The sequence below is a fragment of the Phaethon lepturus genome, unplaced genomic scaffold, assembly GCF_000687285.1.
Source record: "Phaethon lepturus isolate BGI_N335 unplaced genomic scaffold, ASM68728v1 scaffold10600, whole genome shotgun sequence".
NCBI classification, from domain to species: domain Eukaryota; kingdom Metazoa; phylum Chordata; class Aves; order Phaethontiformes; family Phaethontidae; genus Phaethon; species Phaethon lepturus.
The window spans coordinates 17,530-37,405 of NW_010514052.1; the positions used below are offsets into that span (position 1 = coordinate 17,530).

The following is a 19,876-nucleotide window of genomic DNA, read 5'->3' on the forward strand; positions in this document are numbered from 1 at the left end:
TTGCAATAGAAATAAGTGTGTGCATGTTTGTTTATAAATCTGTCCAAAACACTTCTGGAAAAGTATTTTGTATTTAATTGTAGAAAATAAGATTTAAGAAAGACTGCAGTACCTTAAGCTTGGGCTGCTGTTATATTCTGTGGTGGTAAACAAGGAAGGGTGCTTTTCTTTTTTGGTACTTTCAGCACTGTTATTAAATAAAAACTAGATACTTTACTTCGCATATCTTTTGCTATTAAAATTTAAAGATGGACTAGGCAGGCTGGAACCTTTTCCTACCCAAAAAGCACTCGATGCACATTGTATTTACTAAGGCTGAATTAGGTAACACTGTTCTCCAAAAGCTCCTGGCCTGGCTGCGCTGCACTTCATGCCGGCATGCTGCTCTCAGAGCAGAACATGCAAGAGAGTTGGCTCCAAATCACCCTTCTCTTCCCCACAGGAATATTGGCTTGCAGTTTGGGGCAAGGTGGGGCTCACTGGACTCTTCCATCTTGCTGTGTTCCAAAAAACTCAGAGTTTCTGAGTTTACCTGGTAAAGGGTTTATGCTTCACTATATGCAAGAATATTTAGGTTTGCTAGTATCAATTTTTTTTTTTTTTTTACTTTTGTGTTCTTACTCATCTCTTTGTTTTAAAGAAGTCCAGTTAATCTTCAGGAAAAGTGTGTTCTACTCTGGTACGTGCAGGATACCAAAACACAGCAAAAAGACGCCACACTTACACATTACTGTGAAAGCAAAAGCTTTATTTTGTATTCTGTTGTATGCTACATGAACATGCTATGGATTTAGCATTAAGGTGATGAGTTACGACTGTTTATTAATTAGCTGTGAACCCCAACAAATCTAGGGAAAAAGGAATCGGTGGCAAGAGGAATTGTAGTCCAAGCATAAATGCCTTTCAGCCGAGATCCTTTAAGTTGTGCCTGTAAACTTCAAGGAGGATAGATAGTGACCTGGAATGTTCTGATTTCACTGCATCATGCGAAGACTTAAGATTAAATGCAGAACTACCTATTTTAACTAGATGGTTCTTCTTCCTGTTTTCTCTCCTGGGCTGGGTAGTCCCTGGTGGGTCTCTGTCATGCCACTTCCCCAAGGAGAGGCCGATCCATTCCTCGTGGCCATTGGTGCCGTTCCTCAGCTGTCATGAGGGACTGCTGAAAGAAACGTACCAACATTTCTCTTCCCATGGGGCTGTAGGTGCTACCTTGGCAGTGTTCACAGATGAGGTTGATGGGGGGAGATGCCACCAAGGGAGAGAATAAATGGTAAGGTGCTGATGTGGCAGTGGCACAGTCATACTGTAAGCAGTAGGTTTTCATCTCTTCTGACTCGTTACTCGCAGGTACAAATCATCCAAAGGGAATAAATAAAGGTTTACACACTGACCGCAGTGCTTACCGTACCGAGCAGCCCATTTATTTGTCAGTCCAGAAATTGGTTTCCCAGCGTGTTTATGAGTAACAACAGGAAGGTGAGCTTCCAAGAGAGCCCACCAGAATTCTCCCTTTTCATGAGTTTGCCTTTTTCTCTAGTCTATGAACCACGTGAAAGGCCTCTAAAAATTCATTGAAGTCGATCTGGCCATCTTTGTTGTAGTCTATGCTGAGGACTAACTTGTCGAGGGATTCATCACGTACATCGATGCCCAGGTGAGAAGCGAAGAGTCTCCACATATGGCCAAACTCCTCAAGAGAAATCATACCTAAAGGAGACAGACAGCAGATGGGTTTTTCCAGTGCTGTATCCCTGTCCTGGTTTTGGCTGGGATGGAGTTGTGTGCTAAACCACGACAGCCCTCACATACACACACAGATGCATGCATGCGTGCTCCTTTGCTGCCTGCTGTAGCTTGAGTATGCTTTGTGATTTCATGACTAAAGTACATTTTTACTTCAGGTAATGATGTAATGCGGAACTGAGAATGCGGTAAATACTGAGTGAGAGGGGAAGGGAGAAAAATCCCCCAAAAGAGTGAAGCCAGTACTGGAGATGGGGTATGTGAGAATTTTTTCTTAATGTCCCTTACATGGTTACAGCCCGACTGCTTAAATTAGTCTTCACTAAACCAGGAAAATTATATCACCTCGGGTTCCTCTATATTTAGAAGCCTTGAGGAGGAAACACAGTGGGGAAGGAGGACTAGTACAGACTTTCTAGAGCTGGTACAGGGAAGTTGCCTAGACTTACCTGAGTGATCTTTGTCAATGATGTTAAAGATGATCTCCAGATCCTTTCGGTATCTGCACAGTGTTTCCACCAAAGCTGGCTGAACCTGGTTTTGAAATCCCATAGAGGAAACCATTCAGACCTTGGTTTGAGTTAGTCTAACCAGCAGAATATGTACTATCCAAATCTATGTTCCCAGTTTAACTTCTCAAATGTTTAAAAAAATAAATCCTTATGCTCAAGTTCCCTGGAATGATACTTTGTGTCTTGCCCTGAGGAATAATCAGCCAAAACCTGTCACTTGCAGATGGTGGGGCATGGAGGGAAGGAGCCCTTCACACCTCCTACCTTCAGTAAGTATTTGTGGAAATGTGGCTATCCTAGGGAAGATGCTGTATGCCATGCACTGGTACAAAGCTTTCGCTGTACTTACGTGAATGGATCCTGCTGTTCAGAAAAATGATGGCAACAGCTAAGTGCCAGAGCACTGGTAACAACTGGACTCGGTAGAAGAGACCTCACCTGCCACTGAGCATCTAAAAAGTCCATCTACACATGTGACTCCCTCCTACAGGTGCCTGAATTGGAGCACATTTGAAAAGTTTATCTCGGAGAGTGAGCGTTGAGTGCTCTGAGTAGGATTTGCCGCATCTCCTCAGCTATGTTATCTAAATGCCCTGGAGAGTCAACGGAAAGTAAGAAGCAGTTCTAGCATGTGACTCATCCAACCTATTTTAGGTGTCTACCTTAGCAGGGAATGATGATTTGTACCCTAGCAGAGCTCATTTCCCTCCAGTGTCTATAAAAGGAAGTGTGGCAACTTGTTCAGCTGTAGATGTCTACCTGATTGGCCAAACCACTGTCTTATGCCTCAAGTTGCACCAAAAGCTGTTCCTCCAAGATTTGCAAGGTGGCATTGTCCTCCTTACCTCTTTTATAGGTTGACCTATTTTCAAATCGTAAAAACATGACATGAAGTCAACTTCTCCGTCTGGGTTCATCTGTGCTAACTGAGACCGCAGCATCCTCCAGGGCAGTTCCAGCTGTAGGACGGACTCCATCGCTGCAGCCCAGTCATTGACAGAAATCTTGCCTGCCAGAAGGGTTTGGTTCATGGTTACAAGCAGTATGTGACACAGCACACATCAGTCACCAGCATGCTTTCTGCCTTTTTAAAGAACAATTGCAAAACAGACATTTTCTCTTCACCCTGGGATAAACAGCCTTGTAACAATGAGCAGCGGGGTTGGACTAGATATTTCCACAGGTGCCTTCCACCTTCAACAACTTTGTGATGCTATTATAACGTTCAGCATGTTTTAATACCTTTTGAGAAAACCAGATTATTCCATGAAGAGTACTTCAGATTTGAGCCGAGCTGCAACTATAGAGACTTACGTCACTGAAAACCCAACAAGACAGAAATATGTTAAACAGTTGTCAGTGGACAAAGAGACAGTACCATCACTTATTGATGGACCTTTCAGGGTAATTGATGGCAAACCAGTGAAGTGGGAAGCCATCGTGAGGAAAAGCTCTATTTGTACTCAAAATCACTAACTCCTGCATGAAAGATCCATGTATCAATTTACCCCTGACTTTTCTTCAGCTGATGGGTGAGCCTCTGTCTCCTAGTGACATAGCCAGTCAACTTTACTCAGATATCTCCCAGACTCGGAGACCAGTTCCCTCCTCACCTGAGACCCCAATTCCCTGTCTGACATCTGAAGACACTCTGATGTGAAGGTGGTGCCCTTTGAGCTTCTGGAGCTGGATTTGCCTGCCCAAACTCTTTGCCCAACAACAAATACCATTTCCTTATTTGCCCATGTGTTTCAGCTGTTTTCTTCTTCCTACTTAACGTTTTGTCTCCTTGAGTTGTTTACTGAGGTTAAGCACTTGCTAACACCTATCTTCCTCTGTGGTCAGGAAGAACTTAAGATCAACCAGCCTCTGCTACCCTCCAGCCTTACACTGGCAGGCAGTCTCCCTCTCCATGGGGTTTGTCCTCTCTGCCCCTTGCCCATGGAAGCTGTTTTCCCCATGGCGGCAACTGGACAGAGAGGTCGTGTTACCTGTGCCGTTGAGGTCATACTGTGCAAAAGCACTAGTGAGTTCAGACCTGTGAGCATAAATCTTCTCTCTTAAGGACTTTAAGGCAGATGATTCAATTGTACCCACCCTAGGAGGAAAAAAATGCAGAGCAGATCATTGAAGTATTTAAATCCTCTAGCATTTTATGCTTTTCAACATTCTTTATCAGATTCTGATATCCTTTAATATGTAGTATGTTTAGGGTTATCCTAAAAGACAACACTGAGGAAAAAAAACCCAAACCAACAAAACAAAGCCCCATAAGAATAATCTGAGTTCAGGAGATAATCACTTTTATGCAGGTAATTCTAAGCTGCTTTGCTTTAGTAAATTTGACCACAGTGCTAGGCATGGCAAAGCTGTCATGAAAAACTTTTTGGACTTGATTCATAACAGGATTTGTCCAGATTAATGCTGCAGCCTTAAAGCAGACCTGACTGACAGGCACAGGCCCTTTATGAATCCCCGACAACTGTCTGTTATAACCGCTTACTACGTCTAATTACCTCAGGGAGTTCCTCAGGAAACCAAGTTAGAGCACTTGGAACATGTTTTGTCTACTGTATTAATTTTTAAATTGTAAAATAGAACGAGGAGGACAGATGCCTATTCAATTATTCAATCAAACTTTAGATTTGTGGCAGGTACTCACATGCTAAGTGAGTACACACTCACTGCATACAACACACAGCTTTACCTCTCTCGAAGATTCTGCCTGCGTGTGTGCTTGCTGACTTGATACTGTACAAACCGAGGGATCAGTTCAGGATTCAGTTTGATGTACGCTCCCCGATTGCTCCCCTCTTCGTAATAGTTAGAGGCAGAAAATATAGTGATAACCTGATCATAGGAAACAAAGAAACTGGATTGGCTAGAACAACTCTTCTTGAGACCAGTTTCTGAAACTGAGCTTAGAAAAACATGCAGGTTACAAAATGAAGTGTCTACAAGTAAAACCAGAGATCAACAACTATGTTGTTCACCAAATTGCTTGTGCTTTTTGAGTCGGAGCTCCAGGTCTGTTATTTTTGGCCTGTCATAGGAAGACTTCAGTTCAGAGGGCGGTGTGATACAACACGCTGTTTAGCAGAAAACTCTTTCTAAGATAGATAGACATGGTTTTCAAGATTCTTGCTGGCCTACTGATACAGCATGTCAGAAAGCAGGGCCAGAAGAGAATTATTAAGTTAAAAGGCTTCTAGAGCCTTAGAGCATCTCTTGCCTGTATTTACACATAACTCTCCTCAGGGGTTTTGTTGATGTTCATTTGCTTTCACACAAGTGATAATCCAGTCCCCACTCCCTGAAGGGGTAAAAACTTTTGCTTGTCAGAACTCCGTAATTTGTTCTAACATCTTTCATCTAGCACAGAGTTCCCCCAAACCCATTTTAAAAAGATGTCACTTTTTTTTTTTTTTAATTAAATTTGCAAACAAATCTACTATGGATGTGCCTGTGAAATTCACAGGAGAATTCTACTTTACGTGGAAGCAATTTACCTTTCCGTCGTGACTGATCTCATAACCTTCCGGCTTAAATTCATGAGACCTGATGAGCATCTTCAGATTATACCTTTCAAACAGCTTGGCAGTGACATCAGGGCCGAAGTAACAGCCTCCTCCTCGACACTTGTTTGGTGTACAGCCATTTTGGCTTCTTGGATCACTCCAGAGAATGTCAAGGATCTATAAATAGCAAATTCAAGCAAGTGAGGACTGATAGTAGGTGAGGACTGACAGGCTATGGCTGTCTAAAATACTGGCCATAGCAAAAGCCCCACAGTACAGGGAGAAAACACACCCAAGCTAACAAGTAGGTCTTGTGTTTTCTTCCTTCCTTTCAGCAGGGCATTCTTTTGGGCTGAAACTTTGGTTTTACTTTTCTTAAGAAACATTATCTAGATTTTGGATGAACTTTTTTCAGATGAAATACAACTTCAGAAATGTACCTTCTTTTACAGCTGAGGTTTCCAGACTCAGGTAGGTGCATCAGGAATGGTACCTGGGCTATTTCAAAGAGAGCAAAGGCTGCCTTCTTCACATCTAGGTGTGAGAGGTTTTTTCGATTTCCCAGCACAGACCTGATAACCACATGGGTCGGTGGTTTTACCTAAACTAAGCTTGGGAGTGCCTGCTCTAAACATGACAAGAGCTGCCTTTGGCTTTATTGTCTTCGCTTAGCTCACGTTTCAAACAAAGGTTTTACATATTAGCATTTTAGCAGGATTCAGACGAGGATGAATTATCATTGTTTAAAGTTACCTAACCTAACAATTCTAGTCAGTAGCAAACATTAGGCAAAATGTGTTTAAACCTCACTGGACAAGGTTTACACTAACACATTGAGCTTCACATTTGTGAGTGTGGCTCAGTGGATGCTTGGTTAGCTGGGGGAGTGTCAGATGGTGGGGGGCGTTGCTTGTGCCCATTATGTTAGTATGTGGGTCAGATAGGTATCTAGGGAAATCACATTTCCAGAGACTGATTTGCTTCTCAAGAAGCCAAAAGAAAACTCTCTGCCCCTTAAAGCAGTTCTCTGAAGACAAGCTCAGAAAAATAAACTTATATTAAACTCAATATTGACCTTCTAAATTGCTGTGCAAATTAAGCTTTTCAAATTGTCACAATTTATTAAATTACAGTATGACAAGAGCTCCATATTCCCTCTAATATGCAAGAGGAAATGAACAGCCAGAGGACAAAAACTTCACACTCTCGAGTAATCAGCCTGTAGGTCTCAAGAGTCGGATTTTTTTGGGCAGTATCAGCATTCAGCTGCCAAAACCACAGCCAAAAAAAGGTGCTCACTATCGCTAACAATTGCAAAGTCTGACCTATTTAAACTGACAACCATGTACCAACAGATCCAACCACAGGAGGGCATGCAAACACATCTCATACTGAGCAGTTTCCTCCTCCTAACGGCTAAGAAAAGAAAACATTGGGTAAATTGTACTTTATGGGTAAAATCACAAGTCTTTATTACCAGGTCTACAAAAATCATCCATATAACTAATAGCTTGCTGGTATACACCCAAGAATCAGATTCAAACATGCTGCCTGAACAGAGCACCTGCTGGTTTTGTGCAGGAGTGGTTTGGTATCAGTCTGTCTTTGGTTTCACCTACTTGTTTCCATTCCTTCAGGGCAGGGTCTGGAGGCAAATTTGAGCCTGAAGGCTCAGTGGAGCCCAATGAAGAAATGTGTTGTGTTTTCCCTGCAACATTCTGGTTGGCAATGTGTTTACTGGGTCTGGTTGTGGGAATTCTCTCCTTCACTTGGTCCTGTCTGTCTCTCACTGTCTTTGGTGGCCGCATCAAAGATTTCAACTTGGAAAAAAAAAAAAATTGAAAGAGTTACCAGAACATAAAGATGATACAGAGGTGTTAGCTGAAAGGCACATCAGTTCCCATTTCCTGTACTCAATACCGAACTCAAATGTCCTGAACTCACAGGTTTGGTAGAAGCTGCAGGTGTTTGGCACTTGCAGAAATTTTGTTTTATATCTGTCAGTGGCCAGCCTCTTCAGAGCTGCTCTTGTATTTTTATCAAGACACACAGACTCATTCCAAGCCACAGACAATCACAGGGTCTCACTATACACCAAGTACAGCCTGGGCTCAGGGCAAACACTGAAGTGCCCAGATTCACTGGAAACTGAAAATACAAATGTATACTGTACTGAAGCTGAAACATCATTCACTATTGCTCTGATACGGTAGCATGCTGCTAGGTTAATTTGGCTAAAATAAATGGACTATCAGGAGGATAACAGTGAAATTGATGAAGTATTACATCAAGCTCTTTTATTGTTAAATTAACCTGCTACTATATGTATGGGCATTTGCTTTTTTGGAGCTGTGTGCTATGACTCCATGGATGCCTATGAATACAGACTCTTCTCCAGGGAGTATCGTTTCTTCTCATTTGAAATGTTCTCATACTAGTTCATTTTTTGAACAAAAAACCCCCAGCAATACTGTGTGTCCGTCGTACCCCCCCCCCCGCCATTTCACTCTTTAACAAAGAAAAGGACTGATGCAAAACAAAATGCAAACCACTGGGTTATTCCCCAGTGCACTGACCAGTATTTGAGACCTGTCAGTTGCCAGCTGTACCAGTTAAAATACATCAGTTGGCCTTGAGTGATATCACCCTGAGTTGTGGGCCACATGTCTCATTAGCAATGCTCTCCTGTGGCAGCAACTTTGACCTTTTGATTCTACATTTCACAGATACTGCATCAGTAACACGCTGCGCCCAGCCCTGGTGAATGCATGGGCAGAACTCAGCTCATGGTTAAGATACCTACATCTATAGTTAGGCACACAATTTTAGTGTATAGTGGTATAGCCAATGGAGCCTAGACTGATGACCAGAAGTATTCATTGCCCTTTTTCACATCTTTAAGAAGCAGAGATACACCTGACTGTCCTGTAAAGCATTTATTTCTGCATTAGAAAGCATGAGTATGAGAGAAATGGCTCTAGATTCCACAGACACTAATGACAAGGTACACAAGGTTGCTTGAACACAGGTATCTTGTGCTATCTGGGATGCTCTAACATGTCTGTGAATTAGGGTGAGGTAGGCAGATAAGAACCAGACCTAAAAGAGACTAGTGGAGGAGACTTGCGAAGAAGACTTTATCCAGAGGCAGGCAGAGGCCAGAGGGGACATCCCTTGGCTACGGGATGATTCCACAAACAGCACTGGAGACGTATGTCTGAGCAATTGTAAGATCTGGGTCGCCACCAGATCTCCTGGATCTCCATTGATTATAAGGAACTTAAGCATCCCACTCACATGCAAACATCGTGATTTAGTTGTCCAAACCCCACACTGTCTTCCACTGATTTGAAAGAGCTGTGTTTTCTCACCATTTCAGAAAAAAAAAATGGATGTTTCTGTCTTCTAAATCCCTGAAAAGCAGTAGTTTTCTGTTTTCTCAAGACCAGGTCCTGAAGTTTGATCCTGCTGGAAAGGCTCTCCCACATCTGCAAAGCTCAGCTGCTGGCAACGGAGCGCCTCATGGGTGGTAAACTTCCCCCACATGGCAGATGGCAGAAGCACAGCCCCAAGACAAAAGGCAGTGCTAAAAAGATGTGGCCAGATTGATTTCCAAAGTGTTTAGAAATGCCTGAGAATTAAGTAATTTTCATACTTTCTGACTAATGCGTCATCACTGCAGGAGGGAGGTATCTAAAGTGTTTTTAGCTATTTTAAAGTCAAAAGACCCATGTTACTTTACAGCAGCCAAACAATTGGCTCCCAACACATACTGAAACTTTCCTTCATAAACACTGATTCTGAAGAAAAACCAAGTCTTTTTTTTTCCTTATGCGCCTTATACAGAAGCCATTTCTTTTCTTAATGCAAACAACTTGACCTTAGCATTTCTACTGCTAAATTTTTTAAAGAAAACAAAATTGCCCCTACATAAATATGATCTCTTACCTTATTTCTCTCAAGTGCATTCAGAAAATCCAAATCTGTGGTGTCTGAAATCCCTCCATGTAGGATAAGAACTTTGCTATCAATTATAGTGGCAAGGGGAAGCCAGCTAAAGACGTCTTGCAGAAGAAACAAAATCTGTTTCCCATGGTCCTGTAAAACATACTCTTGTATTAGATCCTATTTCTGGCAGATTCTGTTGCTTCTAAGTTCAAGATTTTGCTTAAGTGTCTGCCACAGTCTTTATGAACAGTTCTGTCCAGGTGACAGCCCGAACTGCAACACCGACAAACAAATTCTCACATTTACTTTAGAGCCATTAATGGTTGTCTCTGTAGCATTTCGTTTTTCTTTCATGCTCACCTCTTTGTGTTCTTGAGTGGCCTTACGACTGTTATTTATTTCATCCTATAGCTCTCTGAGCATAAAAAGCTAACATTTAAAATTGTTTTGGCAGTTATTCCACTGAAAAACAGTGGAAAAATAACTTCAACTACATTACTAAAGTAATTCTGTACTACCCTAAATAAACTGTGTTTACACGGGTTTCATTTTACATGTGCAAGACTACAAAGAAAATAAAGGCGGAGGAGGAAGAATCTTACCTTGTACTTCTTTGAAACTTCTTTTGTGAAGCCATATCTGAAAATAGGACAACATCATGAACTGGTGTTCAGTATGCCCCTTCTGCACGATTTTCTATAGTGTTTGCCAGGAGTTTTCTATCCCTCTTTCTCTTCTGTCATTCTGTCTCACCTCTGTTTAAATGTGCTTTATTCTGCTTTGTCTCAAGAATTGAGTTAAACTGATTTCTTGTACATACAGAGATCAGGAACAGAATCCAGAACAATAATTATTCAGTGGCCTTTTTCCCATCTAAATTAAATAGCTTAGCAGTTTTACCTTTTAGATACCAGAAAGAAAGTTCAAAGGCACCTAACTGATGATGGGCAAAAATTCCCACAAAACCTCCACAGAGTTTTTTATTCTAAATCACTCAACTTTATTAGACAGTGTTGTCTGTCACGTCTTTTCCCCCACAAGGTACAAGGGTTTTGATACCTCATTCTCTTAACACCAAGATATCCTTGGTGCAAAGGGCATTTTCACAACACCCTAACTCTCAGCTTTCAAATTTACAGACGTGCAGCACTGCTAATCAAAATGCCCAGCAAAGAGCCATCCACAGGAATGCATCTTTGCACTCCATACCATCACAGACTTAGTTAGTATTTTCCACTATTTTGGGTAGGAAATTTCCAACCTTGTAGATAAAGTAACTTATCTCATCTTACTATTTTTTATTTTTAATTAAGTGCTGAAAAAGAAAGTATCATGTGAAACTGATTCTCTTATGTGGATCATTAATAGGATTTGAACCTGGGCCTCTAACCCAGGTTTATGCCTGGGCTAAAGAGTGATATATTCTATGTGCAAGCATCAAGCGATAGAAGGGGTACAGCAGGTTATTCACCAGTCAGTCACCGAAAGACTTACTGGGGTGGCTAAGAATTGTAGGGACCAGGACTGAGGAGTTCTTTTCATGTTTGTGACATGATTTTGTCTACAAGTCACACTTTCACTACAGCCAGAGACACTGGCTGCACCCACTCCCTTAGCAGTGCTGTACAGCCGAGTACAAGTATCTGTATTAGAAAACAGGATCTCAGCTTATCCTGCATGGGGTAGACTGCCACCTCTCCACTAATGGACCTCCATGGTGTAGAAGTTAGGATATTTACCCACCCCTTGTGTTTGGGAAGCGACATCTTAGTCTAAAGTGAAATATCAGTTCCTGGTTCCATTATATTGCATACTATTACGTCTTTTGCTATGTTGTAGAAAAAGCCAATGCTTTAACTTAAATATAATCCTTCTACCTGTGCCCTTTCCACAAATTTAGTACTCTGTAAACTGAACTAAGGACATTGATTTCAATGGATTGTGATTAGGTCAGAGACAAGAACTGGCTCCCGTTCAAGTGTCTGTGTGTAATGAGGATGTTCTTTGCCCCCCTCACACATCTTGAAGATGCAGAGCTACACCTGAATACCTAATAAAACATTATTTCTGTTTTAGAGTCTCACAGTGGGTAAAGCAGCCTTCAAAAGCTCCAACATTTCTAGTGAAAGACCAGATACTCCTTCCCCCCAGCCCCCTAAAATCTACCTCAGGTTCATGATGTAGTCTTCGTGGTTTCCTCTATTCAAGTGTAAATCATTGGGGTAGATAAGAAGAAATGCAAACAGGATTATAAGTATTTCCATAGAATTTTTCCCTCTGTCAACAAAATCACCATTAAAAACATAACGGTTTTGTTCTGAAGGCAGACCATTCTGCAGAAGGAGACAAAAACAAGGATATTTAGAGACGCTTCTATGCTACTGTAATAAAGGAAATAGCATTTCAAATGAGATCACATTGCTAGAAAATCTGCAAAAAACATGCACAATACAGAGATCTAAAATGCAGCATTTCTTTATTTCCACTGCTTAGAACAAAAATCTTCAGATCAGACAACCTGTATGAGCCATCAGAGAAGAGATGACCTCTCTGACTTTTCCTATGATTCCATCTCTAATCCTTTCCTCTACCTATTAAATTAAATGAAAAGGGACCAATAGGAACATTATTCTTCTAATAAAATATACTTTTCTGTTAATGCAACTGCTGCCAGGAAGCTATGCACTTGCAAATAGAAAGAAGTCATTCATTTTGAATGGAAGAAAAGAAATCTATGAAAAATTATCTTCTGACACAAGTCTGAAGGTTCTTATGTTTCCTTACACAGTACAAAAATGAATTTAATGTATTTACATTGCAGTGTATGCTTCTAAAAATCCTGAGAAAGACTGTAGTCCAGAGACATCAAATCTTTATACAGAACTCTGAAGAACCTTGCTTCCAGTTGCTTTAATCCTGAAAGCACTACTTGAATTTTACTCACATTGCATTTTGCCCCTACCCAGGGCAAAGATATACTTGAATACTCACAAACCTGAGAGGCTGTACATACAAGTATTTCTTACCTAGTTTTTTCTAAGATATTAGAGCAATGCTTTATTATGAGTGGTGACTTATCAAAAGCTAGTATTGTGAACTGATGGTGTGTTTTATTAGATTAGTTATCAACATGTCAATAGGTGCCATCAGCTTACAGAAAGTATAGCAGCAATTATGTGTGGCTTCATCATTTCCAATCATGAGTATCAGAAGTATTATTTCAATTTTTACTTGCCAGGAAAAGAAAACCTCTGTTTTCACAATTGGCATGTACAGTAATTATCAATAGAACACCTATAAAATCACATTACACCTCTGGAAGCCACTCTTAACAAGTCTGGCAGCATTGCAAGACACCCCACTTCCTGAACACAGCTACCGCGTCAGTGTCCAGCACTTCCTATGTTCCTGTGGCATTCCCTGTTGCATTGCCTTAGCAGGTTTATTGCAGGATGCACGATTTGGCCAGAGAATCAATAAAACGTTTAACTTGAATCCATTAGGAAATCTCTTTTTTGTCACAATCAGTGTCCTGTGCTGTTATGTTAGGATGCAGTAGTGAATCCTGGCCTCTCGATTCCCACAGCAGCACAATCCTGACTGCTGTAAATACAGCTTGCTTGGTTTTTGCCGTAGCCTCTCCCCAGTTCTCTCCAAGTTAACTGAGAAGAGCCATGTGGCTGCTCTGTGCTCACAAAAGTTGCAATTTCTGAGACTCTGCTAATGCAGTGGGTTGTAGTGGTTTTAAAAAAAGAAAGGACGGATTTCAGAAGTGGAACAGACAGGAGAGACTCAGCAGCAGCTCCTGGAAAGTTGAATTCATATAAGCTTTGCCTTAAAATCAATAGGCATGTGCCTCACCAGCAGATTGACAGTATACACACAGCCACTCTATAACTGCAGTCCTCATGGAAAGACAGATCTCCTGAAGCACTCTCCAGACTCTATCATTCTTCTTTTGGAAAAGTTTACCCACAACTCTTAGTTTTAAATGAGAGTTAGTTTTGGACTTCCAACTTCTATGTGACATTTTAGTTTTGTTCCACACTCATGCAAAGTTTTTATTTCCTTTTCTGTGGTTTCGACTTACAATAAGAGCAAAACTAAATTAAAGGCTGTTGCAGCCTCTGACTTGTCAAAGAGGTGAACAAGGCCTTCTACCGATTAGCAACTTGCTGCCGGGCATCATTACTGTATCTGCTGGGTTAGTGATTAACTAACTTCCATTTGTTGTTTGCATTTTCTACAGCTTCAAGCTATTTCTATCCATAGCATCCATTTAACAATCTAACTTAGCAATATGTAATTTAAAATTCAAGGGTTTCAAGGAATTTCACGAAATGTTGTAATGTAATGGAGATTAATGCAGGGACTGAATGAACCTTACCAACTGGCTATTGAAAAAGAAGTAATTATCTTAGCCTCACCCAAGCCAGGTTTAAGAGTTGTACATGCTATAACAACCAGCATTGTATCGATAAGCTGTAGATTGCTAGTTTCTGTTTGTCTGCTGTTAGCAGTTTGTAAAAGTGCTGTGATAAAAGTTCCCTGGACAGAGCCCCACACTCAAGGCACCCAGCCTCCATGCCAGCTTCCAAAATGCACTGGGAGCCATTTCAGCTCTGTGCAGACCTGAGATCACTGCACTCTTCATGGCACTGTTTAGGATTGCACCCTTTTGTTTAAGGTTGCTGGTGGTTCATACCAACTCGGAGGAAGAAATCCCTTCCAACTGAAACAGGGAAGCAGAAAAAAACAAATCCCAGAGGCTAACTGGGTTCACTGCTCAGCTGAGTAAACTGCTCAGAGGGGACAGAAAATACTGTGTCATTTGAATTGCTTCTAAATAACTAAGCAGCTCTATCATGTGCACTCTACTTTCTGAACCACTTCGAAATGACAAAATATTTGTCCATTTTATTCGGTTTGGTGGAAGGACTCCCCTGGAAGATTAACGGAGAACGACTGGGGGTAAACTCTAGTCCCTGAAGTCAGTTGGAGTTTTGGCTCTGAATTTACTGAAGTCAGGATTTAGTCCTTGCTTAGAGTGTTTTGCTCTTTGTAACATCCATTAGTGAGAGGAAAAAGAATCATTTTCTGTTTACACCAAAAGAGTAAAATTCAGGCTGACTGCAGTTGTAAATATATCTACGCATTTATCTTCAAAATAGTCCTTCTTCCTATTCCAGGTCCTGTGTATGAAACCAATATGTGTCATGCTCTTATGCCAGTTTCAAAAAGGAAGATTGCCTAATTAAAATAACAGCTAAAAGACTACAAGCCACGGACCAGCAAAATATAATTGATTGATTAATAAGAAAAGCAGAACTCTGTAAAAAGGTCTGATTATACTTCAACAGGCTTTAGGCATGCACTCAGGCAAAACAGCCAAGTTTCCGTTCAACAAGTGTCAGATAAAGTGTAACAAAGTTGGAAGCAAGGAGGAATTACATCATTTAACCACCTGGTTTAGCTCACTTCAGTCTCCCTTCAGTGCAGATGAATGTATAAGGATCAGACACAAAGCCCTTCCCCCGGAAAGCTCAAGTCAAAGAGACCATCTGCTAAATGAAAGGTGGTGATTCATGCTAAAGATAAATGTGAAATTAAATATAGGAAATTTCTTGCATCTTCAGTGAAATATACAGTTGTGGAAAAATAGCCTGGAGCTTACTTTTTTTTCACATCAGTAAAACAGAGCTATGCTTTTTTAACATTAAAAAGTGAGCAGCTGTTCAAGGATATGTAAAGGGTGCTCAAGGTATTTCCATTTTTGTGCAGACTATGTGATTGCTTCCAAGACTTAAAAAGCTTTTAAACAGATAGCACTCTTTTTTGTTTCTTGTAAACAAGTAGCAATAAAAATCACTTTGCAGGTTATCAATGGAAGGCCTAAATGAACGCTTCTGCATTTCTTCTGGAGGGCCAAAATTATCCGTGAGGTAGTGTTACAACAGGAACTAAGTTAGCTCCTGATTTTAGAAGACAAGTAAATATGGAATATAAAACAGTGGCAGGACTTTGGATACATTGCAAAGAATCCTTTTAAGTTTTGGTTCATGTACCAGTTCAACATTTAGGAAAAGAATGATCTCCTGGATCTCCACCTTCACAGAGAGCAGGAGGATATGGAGAAGGAAAAGCTACAACAGACTCTATTCAAATTGTTCCAGGATTTGTGTGTGTGGTACAGGCACACTGCATGTACAGTTAGAACAGTGATAAATCTATCACACGTAAATACATGTTCTTAACAACAAGTTGTGAAGTGAAAATGCTACATCACAGACTGCCTACTTACCTTATAGAATATCAGCAAAAGATCATCCAGGTTTCCATGCAAATCTCCTACAGGAAACAAAAACTTTTTTTTTTTTTTTTTCTTACAGAGGAGAAAAAAACTGGAATTATAAAACTGGAATTAGTTAATCCTAACAAGCTTTTCCACATGTTTTCCTTAGTAATTCTCCTTGTATTAGGATCAGCTTCATTTTAAGGTACATGCTGAAGCTGCTTATAAAATCTGGCAATTAAATACTTAAAAGAGTATACAATTATCTTGCATTAAATTTTTGTCTTTCCAGCTGGATCTGAAGATCAGACCAGCAACACAGCCAAAGGTTCACTCAATGAAATGGGAGTAAGATGAATAAATATATTATGAACCTGAAAACCAGAAGATGTCACTAAAAGACATTTAGAAATATGGTAAGACTTCTACATACTAACAGGTTTAAATTTACTAAGTAGCCCACTACATACAGCACAATTGAACATCTGTCTGATTCAGGACAAGGTTTCAATTACTACAGGCAGGATTTGATGGAAAGTGTCAAGAACTGTCCATGCTTGTATGCCTCAGTGCTAAGGCCACAGGAATGACACATTTGGCCCTTTCCAAAGGTTTATTTTGGAACAGGCAGGGGGATTTCACCCCAACACAAAGGATCACTGCAGCACAGCACCTCTCTGTATATGACTGAATTTCATGCTCACAGAACCAACCTTCTCACGTTTGTGACTCAACCACCACAAAGCCACAGAACAGTTTCAAAACCTATCTTGTGATAATATGCTTTCACCACCAATGAGTAGAAAAGGAGACAAGTGACATTTTTATGCTGTCTACATGTTTTCTGTGCCACTTTTTTTTAAATTATGAGCCTGCTGAAGTCATTCTAAGGAGTCCTTCAACCTGTGAGATTTTCATTACATATGTGGATGCAAACATTTCAGGTACATATTTAATTTGCATTATTAATTTGAAATGAAAATAAAAAAGAAGTTTACTGAAAAACTGAAAGAGTTTAAGGACATCAACATTTTGGACCAGTTATGTCTAAAAATTGTTCTTTCATCCTCTGCAGAGAATCTTTCTGGTTACAAAAGCTAATAGTTTCAATGGCAGGAAGGGGAGAAGGGGACCCCTTTAGATGCTGCTTACATAGTGCAAATGCAATACAAACATGAGGACGTACGTTTTGCTTAGTAAGAACATGCCGTGTAGAGAACAAGTATGAATCCATGCTTCCTTGGTTTGGAGAGAGTTTTTGTTGGTTTGGTTAAATAATTATTGGTTATACAAAGTCTCATTTAAACAAACCCTTTCCTGGCAATCAAAGTAGGTGCATACCCGCATCTAAAAAAACACTGTTTGTTTTGCGTGTGTAATAGTACCTTTCCTTATACCACTTTACTATTACACACAGCACACAGTGCTAGCTGTCAAGAGTTAATGTCACCATTACTGTTCTGTTTTGCAGCTACTGTGTTCTGTGGCAAGTCAGGATACTGCATCCCTTTATCCATAATTTACAAAAGCATAACAAAATAGACAGGCAATGAGCTCTTATTTCTTTACCTTGTGACACATCACATCATTCTGTGAGACTAATTTGTTGGTTGTATAAAGACTGATCCATCCTCTTGAGTCCCTTTAGAAATGAGGGTTTATTATAATTTCAATTTATTCTAGATAGTCATGCTGTCAGTGAAAGGTCTGGTTTGCCACCCCTATTAAGCCCTCATTAAAAACATTACTGAGTAAATTATGATGGTAAAGTCTTTTTCTCAGTAAGAGAAGAAAGCAGTGAGACTTGCAGGCAGTGATCAAAATGCTTGGTGGCGTTTTAGAGATGGAAGTGCAGGAATATTTAAGCTACACTGCAGTGTTAGCTGAATTAATACTGACTCATTTAGAAATGTTTAATGAGAAAAGGAAAGAGGAGGTGAGGGACTGTCTTAAAATATACTTAGTGTGATTCAGGAAGCTTATCTTTGTTTGTTTTGTTCCAGTTTATGCATTTGTGGGGAAAAAAAAAGAAGAAAAAAAAAAGCATCGAGAACTTTCTTGTAATGGCAACATTTGGAAATGTCTGTATCTCTAACCACTTAGAGTATCAACTGATAGCCCAAGGTGGTTATCTTCTTTGGCACCTTACCACAGACAGTTATCTCCTTGGAGTAGGAAGTTGAAAGATGGGTGATATTTGGCATCTCCTTGAGAACCCTCCTAGTTTCACATAGTAGCTGTAGAACATAGCGGGCATGAAGCAGCTGCGAGAAAAAAATGCAGGGAGAAAAGGGAGACTTATTGGAATTAGCAATATGTCTGTGTCCTTTATTAATATCAGACATGTATTGCCAATATTATTTATACTACAGACCTCCAGACATGATTACAGGCTGTATGGTTTAGTTCTGGGAATTAGGAGTGTTCATAGCTTTGCACTTGCTTCCCAGTGAATGGATATAGAGCCCTTAATGAACTTGCTTTACATATTTCCCCATTTTATTTCTAGTGTACCATTTCTACTCTTCCCATCTACAGAAAAGGATAAGAGACTGAGCTATACAGCACTCAGAATCATTGCATAAGATCATCTGTTCAAAGTAACTATGGGAAAAAAAAAAAAAAGGATGTAGTTCTAGTCCTGAGTAAAAAAAACAAAAACAAAAACCAAAATAAAACAGGAAAACCCAACCAAAAAACCCCTGAAGGCCATAAATTGTATTTCAGCAAATTGCAAAAACAATGAGAGGGAAACTCCAGCAAGGGTTGCCTTGTTAACAGTTGTCTGCCTGTCCGCTGTGAAGATGCTACGGGAATGCAACATCGAAGCTTCTGGTCTTCTCTGCTAATGCTTTTTATGATAATTTTGTCAGTCAGTGATTTTTAAAGCTTTTAATTCAAAAATTAAAAGGAGGAGAGGGGATCGATGAGCTACAGACTGACTTTTCAAGATTCATGTTTTTAAAGCAAACAAGAAAGGCCAATTACATATAATCATTTCCTTAATAAAATGCCAACGATAGTAGGAGAAAAGAGAGCTGACAGTAAGGTGAAGTCTGGGTGGGCTCAATTTATCGTGTGCTTTATATTTTGCAACTTTTAAGATCAGCCTCCACAGAAAATTACAGGAGAAACCCCACCACCATTATTAGCAAATTAAAAAGCAAGAGAGACCCTTATCCTTTATATACAGTATACTGTTAAGCACAAATGACCACAGGTACAAACAAAGCTGTGCCATGTAATGCCTCCCTGCCCTACCCTCATCTTGTAAGAGGGCAGCAAAGAGCCCTGCTCAGGAACACAGAGAGAGGACCAGCAACAGCCTCAGTGCCTTGGCAGCCGCAGCCAGCAAGCTCCTGAGATCTGTACTATAACCATGTTCTGCTGCATTAGCGATGCTTAATATTCACCCTTCCATTATGGTGGAGTCTTGCACACTGGAACAAGGTGATTAACCCTTGCATCCTGAATTAATCTAAAAAGAATGGGGGGGGAGGGGGGAGGAAAAAAAAGAGAACCACACTAACCCAGAAAAAGATGATAACTAGCTTCTAGGTTAGCTTAGGACACCTCCCCCAGTCCTGCATCCTCACTGATACCCCCTGCCTTGCAGCTGCTAAGGGTTCCCATTTCACAATGACTGTAATGTCAGTGCTAGAAGAGGAGGTCCCAACTAGATCCTACCCCCTCCCCAGTGCTGGCTCTGGTGGTCATGCAGCCAAGTCATGAATCAAATCTGAGAACTGGTATAGCTGAGAACTGACTGCATTTGGTTTTGTTGTGTTAGCTTCCAGCCAGATTGGTTTCCCAAGTCAACCTACCGTGTACCTGTATGATCACTTGGGGCTATCAGCAGG

General features: G+C 40.5%; 1 protein-coding gene across 1 annotated transcript in view; it reads right to left on the reverse strand.

Annotated features, from left to right (window-relative positions):
• Window positions 1-1,516: 1,516 nt before the first annotated feature.
• Window positions 1,517-19,876, reverse strand: part of PPEF1 (protein phosphatase, EF-hand calcium binding domain 1) — a 28,436-nt gene continuing 10,076 nt past the window's right edge. The window contains exons 5-16 of the mRNA XM_010291934.1: window positions 18,166-18,280; window positions 16,026-16,072; window positions 11,891-12,057; window positions 10,327-10,363; window positions 9,725-9,874; window positions 7,396-7,596; window positions 5,768-5,953; window positions 4,966-5,108; window positions 4,250-4,356; window positions 3,104-3,267; window positions 2,196-2,280; window positions 1,517-1,710 (exon numbers count right to left, since the gene is read on the reverse strand). Coding sequence (XP_010290236.1) covers window positions 1,517-1,710; window positions 2,196-2,280; window positions 3,104-3,267; window positions 4,250-4,356; window positions 4,966-5,108; window positions 5,768-5,953; window positions 7,396-7,596; window positions 9,725-9,874; window positions 10,327-10,363; window positions 11,891-12,057; window positions 16,026-16,072; window positions 18,166-18,280 — 1,596 coding nt within the window. The remainder of the gene's footprint in view (window positions 1,711-2,195; window positions 2,281-3,103; window positions 3,268-4,249; window positions 4,357-4,965; window positions 5,109-5,767; window positions 5,954-7,395; window positions 7,597-9,724; window positions 9,875-10,326; window positions 10,364-11,890; window positions 12,058-16,025; window positions 16,073-18,165; window positions 18,281-19,876) is intronic.